The 9,707-nt window shown below is 27.3% G+C and overlaps 1 protein-coding gene across 1 annotated transcript; it reads left to right on the top strand.

Moving 5' to 3' along the window:
• Positions 1-2,774: 2,774 nt before the first annotated feature.
• Positions 2,775-4,340, top strand: LOC105775658 (F-box protein At2g39490). Its single transcript, XM_052622540.1, is given in 6 exon segments — positions 2,775-3,380; positions 3,744-3,794; positions 3,797-3,864; positions 3,866-3,896; positions 4,006-4,153; positions 4,156-4,340. Coding segments are annotated over 6 exon segments (1,089 nt in total).
• Positions 4,341-9,707: the final 5,367 nt, after the last annotated feature.

The raw sequence follows: 9,707 nt of genomic DNA, 5'->3' as shown, positions 1-9,707 counted from the left end.
ATTATTTAGTTACGTTGAATTTGGATGAAAATTTTTATAATTTTGAGATATAAAGATTTTGAGAAGCGTCAATTAAATACTAGCTTGGATTAAAAAAATTAAGAATAATTTTAAGGATATCAAGTAGTAATTTTCAACATCATGATTAATGAAGATTTTGTCAAGCAAGGCTATTTTGAATAAATCACAATATGATTTACTTAGAGATTCATTATTGGCTCAAGTTTAATTGGTGAAAATATCTTTTTATTTCATGTCATATCAAGTTCTTAATTAAGCGAAACTTTAATAGTTTGTGTCAATCATATTAGCTCGACTTTATGAGTCTACAACTTTATATATCTAAGGATACTTGTCTACTTTTTTATTTACGAGTTTTAGAGAGCACTAATATGTACAATAGAGGAACTCATTTTGAGAGCATTTTGGATTTACGGTTTTGATCAATCTGAGACTAAGCTTTTAAAGGGAAAAAACTTTGTGGAAGAGTGAATCTAGATACTCTTGGGTGCTATGCAAATATTTGACCAATTCATGTATGAATTATTGGAAATCAACCAAATGAGTAATATGATATCTTTACAAAACAAAATTTTACATGCTCATATATAAAAGGTCTAATAAGTTAGCGATTATCAAGTATATAGACTCTGGTTTTGTTTGAATATAAATGCAAAATTTTGTCATTAGGCTATAAAATTGGGTCAATAAATGGTAGTAATTTATTCTAGTATATCAACAAGAGCACATCAAAGTAAAACCATATACACTTCAAAATTTTGGTGGTTAAAGAAAGACTTCAGAGTGGTTAAGTGTCTATAAAGCATATTGAGACAAACTTCATGATTGAGGGTCTACTTATTAAGGGATTATCATGAAGAGATTTTTTTTATGAGCACACCGCTCACATGTGTGCAATGTTATTTGAGGATATTCAGTCTTATTGGGATTTTGTAGTTTTAAATGTTTTATATTATAGACACATTCTTGGTTATTTTACTTTACGAGAATTTTAAGGTTAATTTCTAAAAAAAAAGTTTATTTGGTTTATTCACACTCTAATTTTGGTAATGTTTGATTTCACTAAAGTCTAGGGAGGACCAACGGAAAATAGACATGTTTACATACATTGCTTATATTGTCATGCTACACATCCATACTTGATCTAGGTCGTTTCGTTGTGTTGATATACGTGATCAACAATGAATTTGTTACAACATATGTACTGAAAGTTGTCTTGGTTCTATGTTAATATAATGGACGAAATTGTTCGAGATACTTGTTGGTAATGATAGTAAAGCTTTGAGCTTATAAGGATATTATGACATGAAATTATAAGGTGATAAGTATGTATATATTGGTCTAAGTTGGAATTTGTTGGAAAAATATGGATGTTGCATTTATAATAAGAACAACTATATAAAAGATTAATCTAAATTAAAAGTGATCTAATATTTATTATTCTTCAGTTATTAAATAAAATATGGTTCAAACATGTGTATAGATACTCATCTAATTAATTTCCATTTGATTACGAGTTAATTAGAAATTAATGTTAATGTGCAACAATTATATGATAAGATTATGGTCATCAAATTACATATACATAAATTTTCTAACATTCCATCTTCGGAAAAAGAAAATCGCCTTCTTTAAAATACTTGTGAGTTAATTTGAAAGATCAAAACCTCAAGTCTATAAGATCTCAACATATCAATAGTTTCTAGTATGCTTTGTCATCTAGTTTTTAGCATTGATTACTTAACATGATAGATCCTATAACTTATTAAGTTATATATATATATATATATATATAATATTATGATTCTAACAAATAATTATATAGGGTGAGGCTGCAATATAGTGAATGAATTAAACTTAAATTACATCTTGCACGAAAAAATTGAAATGCAAAAGTTTTACTTTTCTAATTTCAATTATATGTTTAATTGTAATTCACAATACAAGTGATGAGCAACTCAACAAAAAATATGAAATTAGGTTAGACTGAATAAATTAAAGTTTCAAAATCAATAAGTGTAATTTCTTTCATGGTCATTGGAAATCATTTTTCCTTTTTAGCTAAATGTGAATTATTTTCTCAATTTCATAAAATATTTTTAAAATTATAGAAAATATATAAAAAAAGTTCAAAATTTTTAAAAATAGAAAAGTAATAAACACAATAAATAATAATATAAACATTTATTTTATAAATTTTAAAATTAAATTAAATATTTAAATTAGCTTGAATCATGTTGTATCGGACTTTTAAACAACTTGAGCAATTTTTTTTATTCAACTGGTTTTTTCGCGTTCAACCAGTTTTTGATTTTATGATATCAATTTAACTATCATTTCTTGGATTAACTGATTCATCTGACTGATCAGGTTTGATTATGATTTTTCCAACAAAATTTGGCAGAAAAAGACAAGAGTAAGTGCTTGTCATTATTGACACTTTGAATGAACATTTCTTTGTAATTATTTAGCATAAATAAAAAGTTTTATCAAACAGTCCTATGGCTACCGTATAAAATTAATCAAAATCAAAGTTGCTTGTGACTTTTGAATTTGACTAAGGTTAGAACTCATCAAATCCAATTGATAAACTTGTATGTAAAAGCAACTGAGATTGCTCTTGTAATTGGTCACCATTTTTGCAAATCACCTAAGAAAATCAAGCAATAAAAAGAAGGGCTTCTAACAGCACCAATTTTGAGTAGTACTACAGAGAGTTGCCAATATGGAAGATTTCATAAGTAGTTTACCATATGAACTACTTTTCTTCAAGGAATACACGAAGATTTCGGTTCCATTGCAGCGAATAATGGCTCTTATCAGCCATAATTGCACCTAACAATAAGCTTCACCTTCATTTCTCAGCTGAAAACATGCCAAATCCAACACATTTTGGTTGGCAAATAGAGTTGAATAACCCCAATAATCTTAGTCATCATCAGCCAACTCCCTCTACTTTTTTCGTTAAGACCCTTAATTTGATATCAGTAAACCACCTTAGCAATGAAGCAGCTTCGTGTATGGTCTCGAAATTTGAGCTTCTTGAGAACCTGAAAATCATTGGATGCCATGGATTGGAATCCATGAGCATTGCTTCTAATACAAAGCTTTTGAGCTTAACCATCTTTGATTGTCCACACTTAAAATCTCTCCATATTAGATCCTATAAACTTAGGACCCTTTTGTATAGAGGGAAATTTCCATGGTTTCTGCCTGAGTTTCATTTCAACCTTGGAAATGCCATGCTTGATTCTCGGCAAGGACCTGCTTACAATACCTTCAAAACATGTGATTTTGATCGAGTGCTGCTGACCATCAAGAATTCTGAAATTCTTACCTTGTGCAAATGGACTTTTGAGGTATGTTATCTCTATTTCTCCAACTCTAGTTTCTAGTCCTTATCAATAAAAAAACTGGGGATTTAGCTTAATTGATTCAGACAATCATTTTCAAAGGGTGATAGTTTAAGACTTGAATCCGGGCATTTACGATTTTTTTTTAAATTCAAATTATGTTGTTATAATGTATAAAAATACCCGAATTAAATTTAATTGATTGATCCTTAAAAGGTGGCATCTAAGAAGTTTAAGATTTAAATCTTAATATTTGTAATTCTGTTTTTTTTTTATGAAACCGTGGATTCTTTAATTAAAAATTATTAGTGTTAATTTGGTATTGAATGTAACTAAATTCTAATTAATTGAATATTTTTGCAAATATAGGCATTAATTTATTTATCACTATCACCATTTTTCCAATTTTGTAGACTTAAATGGAGCTATTGTGGATGGATAATTATTTAAAGGGATTTTACAATTGTGATGCTTTAATCACATTCTTAAAACTGTCCTTCCTTGGAGCTACTCTTTGTGACTGTAAACCTTAATTTTCCTTTCCCTTTTGAGTGTTTGAAATTACTTCATTTAATAATTAATTACACATAGCACAGCAATTTTACTGAAATAAGCTTAATTAAATGTGCAGATTGATTACAATAGCTATGTCATGCCAAATGCAACAAAATGTTCCGAGCAAGTGGGCAGATACACAAAATTACAGCATCTCGGAGGGTTAAAATTGGAAGGATTTGACAATCAAGAAGATGAGATTTTATTGGCCGAACGTTTACAAGACGTTTCCGAAGCTTGATTAAGGTTCCTTCACATGGCTTTCAACAGCCAACGGTGTCTCATTCATTAGTGTCACAAGATATGCTTTCTTACAAGTTTGTTCAAGCGAAACACACGAACCAGTTATGTTCCAAACATGGTCATATGTTTTATACAGTAAAGTATTCATTTCCAACACAATTTTTATGATGCACCTTTTTTGTTGTATAGATTCTACGCTTTAAAGATATATACATAGTTTAGTAAGATCATGTGAATGATATTCCTCATTTTACTTGCTTTTCTTGAAACTTTTTAAAGTTGAATACTTAAATAGGAACACCGAAAGCATACAAGCCTTTCCTGTTTGGTTACCGGGAAAGTAAGTAGAGAAAATGCAAAAAAGGGAGTGCTATACAAGTTTGAAGATGAAGAGATAAAAGAAAATAGGTTCGTAGGTTTATTCTTTTAGTGAGCCTTTTTTAATGGCAAAGGCAAAGCGAAGAAAAAAGAAAGGGCACAAATGAATCACAAATTTTTTGAGGGTTAAAATACGATTTTACTATATATTAATTATCAAATTTCCAATTCTGTAAGAGTTTAACGGCAATTTTACCATTTTTAGGACAATTACCCTTGCTATCTAGTAGCCTTTGTTTAATGGGGACACAGATTGATTATTTTTAATACGTGGACTTATACTTGCTCGACCCGATTTGAGATATAATTTTTAAATTTTGTTTAATCTTGTCTATATTTGTTTTTGACTAACTTAAATTTATTTTAGGCATGCTCATATTATTTTTATAAAATTTTTAAAAATATTTATATTACTTTTATTTAATATTTAATAATCATATTTTTATTTATTAAAATTTTGATATAAAATATTTAATATTTATATGTTCAGACCTTGAAGATAATATTGTTGAGAGGAGTAACCACAAACCCTGAATATAGACCGTAAGATGGACATGCATAATATCAATATATATATAAGCAACTTAATTATTTTTATTGATTTAATTTTTATGTATTATAAATTACATAACATATAAAAATAACATAATATAATATATTGCAAACTTGGAAAATGGGTTAAGCTGAGCTCAAGCTCAATTCATATTTTAAACAATTTTTTTTTGCCTAAATATATTTTCGGATCTAATTTTTTTTAATTAAAGAATATATATTTTTTAATAGGACCAACAGGAAATAGACATGTTTACATACATTGCTTATATTGTCATGCTACACATCCATACTTGATCTAAGTCGTTTCGTCGTGTTGATATACGTGATCAACGATGAATTTGTTACAATATATGTACTGAAAGTTGTCTTGGAAAATGGGTTAAGCCGAGCTCAAGCTCAATTCATATTTTAAACAAATCTTCTTCTTTTTTTGCCTAAATATATTTTCGGATCTAATATTTTTTTCCAAATCTTTTTCAATTTTAAACAAACTTTTAAATATAAATAAAAAAACTTGACCATTAAATATGTCTAATGTACACTTTTCATTTCTTTTTTTTTTAAGTTTTCCTGACGCTAATTTAATGTCTCATGCCATAAAAGAGGAGAATATACATTATCTTATATAAATAAGAGTAATTAATAATCAAGTAAACAAGGAAGGATTATTTACCAAAAAAAGAAAACAAGGGTTAAAAAAATGCTTCATATGTAGTCAAAATGTCATTTCTTGCTATCTAAGCTCATGAACATAAATCAATAACGTGAAGCTGATGTTTGCAGTCACCATATAATATATAATCCTTTCTTGTTTTCTGTTCCATATTGGTTGGTTAAACTATGATAATTTATTGACTTCGATATTATATATTAAAGCTTGAAATCATAGGTTAAAGAATTGGAGGTGTTGACCGTCAAATCCATGGGCAAAATGAAAATCTGATGTGAGAGGTTGAATAATTAAATTGACTTGCACAAAGAATTGAATCTAAGGGGTAGCATAAATTATTTATCAATCAAAGGTTTTTTTTTATATATAGATTTTTATAAATCTCTTTTTATTTCATGTCATACCAAGTATTAAAATGAGTGAAATATTAATGGAATTTGTGTCAATTATACCAGCTCGATTGCGATTTTACAAGTATACAACTTTGTTTATCAAAGAGTATTTGCCTATTGCTTTATTTACAAGTTTTAGAGAGCATTAATTTATTCAAGATTGAAACTTGTTTTGAGTGAATTTGGGGAATTACTGTTTTATTAATTTGTGGTTAAGTTTTAAGGGAAAAAGACTTAGTGAAAGAGTGAATCTAGATAATATTGGGTGTTGTGCAAATATTTGACCAATTCAAGCATGAATTATTGGAAAGAAATCACATGAGTAATATTTAGAAAACAAAACTTTACCTACTCACATACCAAACGTCTAATAAGTTATACATCAAATTAGTATACAAACTTTGGTTTTTGTGGAATATGGATGGAAAATTTTGTGATTAGTCTATTGTTGAAACCATTTTTTTGACCAAAAATTAGTTTGATGATATTTGAAAACACATTAAATTTAAATTTTATTTTAAAAATATCGGATTTTGTTAAGTAAATAGGAGTTGCAACCAATTTTTTATACTATGTATGATCAATCACCTATAAAATCATCTTTTAGAAAGAAAAGTTTTAAAATTTTTTAAAAAGATAATTTTGGGTTTGCGTTCAAAAAATCAAAGAAAAGTTTTGATTTGGGAGCTGGTTTTAGCACATTCGTTAAGCCCAAAATTAGTACTTTAATAAATACGTGTTGTCTCGAGCCTCGAAAATTAAAAGTTCAAATTTGATATTTAATTAGGATCCCAATTGTACATTTTATTTTTATTTTTATTTTTGAGTGAACCGAGTTTTAAATATATAGATATAATATATTTATAAATAACATATATAGATATTTAATATAGTATTTTCTATATCTCTCGAGTTGACGAAAAATATAAGTTGAACAATTTTTCGATTTTGAAAACATTCCATCTTTAATTATAATTAATGAAATCTTTTCTAGCAAGATGAATGAATCATGCATTATAGTAATTAAAGAAATGTTGCCTTTATTACAAATTAATTGGATTTTTTTTTATAAACAGATTCATGAAAGGAAAAGAAAGTGATTGAGTGTGTAAATAAGAATCCAGATCATGAGTAAATCAATTAAAGTAAATGTAGCATAATGGTAATCACATTTTACACGTAAAAGCAAACTAATTTATTTAGTAAATATTTTAAAGGAGACAAGCCATGAAATCATTAAAGCATGCATGGGAACATGAAGGCACATGGAATATTGGAGCATCAATATTTGGCATGAAAAAGACACGATAAGTGCTTAGTTATTATTCACACTTTGAAATAGCCTTTCTTTGAAATTATTTAGCATTAAGAAAAAATTTTATCAAAAAGTCCTACGGCTACCGTGTAAAATTAATCAAAATCAAAGTTGCTTGTGACTTTTGATTTTGACTAAGGTTAAAACTAAACCAATCCAATTGATAAACTTGTATACATAAGCAATTTATATTAAAATTGTTCATTAATCGAGTTATTCGTTCCTGTTGCTGGAAAAAAAAGTACAAAGACTTGGAGTCTATTTTAATCAAAAATAAATTTTAGTCATCCATGTTGCTGGAAATCTGGGTGCCGAATGATGCACCAAAGGAATTCACAGCACGGTTACATGGCTCCGAGAATTTTTTTTTTTTTTAATATAGCATTGGGATGAGGGAGATTTTAAATTCTTAATTCTGGTGGGCTTCATTACAAAATCCTTCAAAATTATATTTTTATTCATAAGTACTTAAAGTTTTTTTTATCAAAATTAATATTTAAATTATTAATTTTATCTTATTTTATTAAAAAATATACATCATCAAATAAAAATATATCATGATTTGAAATAAAATGAAACAAAATTAATAATTTAACTACCACTTTTAATAAAAAAAATTAAGTTTTAATAGTAAAATGAACAATCTTACAACACAAATATAAAAGCAAATTACAAGTACAACAAAATACGATAAATCCAAATTCAACCCAAATTTAACTTGGCCCCTGATATGATTTTTGTATAACAGTGAGGTTGCTAAATTAGTGACTGTTAGACTAATGTTAAGACTTAAATCATTGATTTTATTGTGAGAGAGATAGTGCATCATTGCTCTGGGTAAGGACCTGCAAATGTAGATTAAGGTCGAACTATATAAATAATTTTAGTGTTCTTTATTGTTAATGCATTTTTTGTTGCGTACTCGAACTGTAGCCACAGTTTCAAGTATCACCTCCATTTCTTCAATTGATATCAAAGCCTTACACTTAATACAAATATTGTTTATTCTTGATAATATTTAAATTTAAATAATGGAGAAAAAATCATTTATTTGTTAGGTCATTAAATAGAATGATAAACACGATTCAACACGTTCAAACTCATAACGGCAACACTACTAATGTCAACCAAAATAAGACTCAATCGGTAATTTTTTTAGATTTAGGAGAGTAGTTAATTTATTATAGAGTTAATATTTAGTTTGGCCCCCTAAACTTATTCAAAAGTACTTAGTTGGTACCTAAACTTTTTTTTGTACCTAATTGGTACAAGAACTTGTATTTTGTCACCTAAGTTAGTACCTTTATACTAACACCATTAGTTTGTATCAGCATGGTACTAATAGCCAATCTGGTGGTGGCACATGGCAACTTTTTAGTATGTCATGTGTTGAGCATAAATAAAAAAATTTAAAAAATATTCGAAATTAAATAAATTAATAAATATATATATATAAATTTTTCCTAGATCATTCTAAATGTGAAAAAAATTATATTTTTATTAATTTATATATTTTTTGTAAATTTTTTATAAATTTTTGAAATTTGTATCTGCCACATGGCGTACTAAAACGCTGTCATGTGCCACTAATGGATTGGTTATAAGTATCACGTCAGCATAAACTAACGGTGTTAGTGCAGAGGTACCAACCTAGGTGACGGATTTCAAGTTCAATTACCAACTAAGTACAAAAAAAAAAATAGATACCAACTAAATACTTTTGGACAAATTTAGGGGCAAATTACATATTAACCTTTTATTTAATTTAAAAATATTCTAATTTTTTATTAATATAAACAATATTAAGAGCGAGTGTTTTCTTAAAATAATTCTATGTAAAATTGAAATTTTTATTAGAAAAAATATAATAAAAATTGATATATATATATTTTATAAACTCAAGTTTTTCCTTATAAAATCCTTTAAAAAGACAAGAGTATGTGTTTGGTTACTATTAACACTTTGATACAGCATTTCCTTCCAATTATTTAGCATAATTAGAAAATTTTATTGAAATCAAAGTTGCTTGTGATTTTTTATTTTGACTAAGATTAAAACTAAGCAAACCCAATAAAGAAACTTGTATATAAAAGCTCAAAGTAATCAGATAAGCAACTGAGATTGATTTGCAATTGTTCTCCATTTTTGCAAATCACCCAAGACAATCAAGCAATATATAAAGGGGCTTCCAACATCTCCAATTTTGAGTACTCTAGAGAGTTGCC

The sequence above is a fragment of the Gossypium raimondii genome, chromosome 10 (genome assembly GCF_025698545.1).
Source record: "Gossypium raimondii isolate GPD5lz chromosome 10, ASM2569854v1, whole genome shotgun sequence".
In the NCBI taxonomy this organism is placed as follows: Eukaryota; Viridiplantae; Streptophyta; class Magnoliopsida; order Malvales; family Malvaceae; genus Gossypium; species Gossypium raimondii.
The sequence above is the reverse complement of the archived record's forward strand: the minus strand, read 5'-3'. Positions and strand labels throughout refer to the sequence as shown.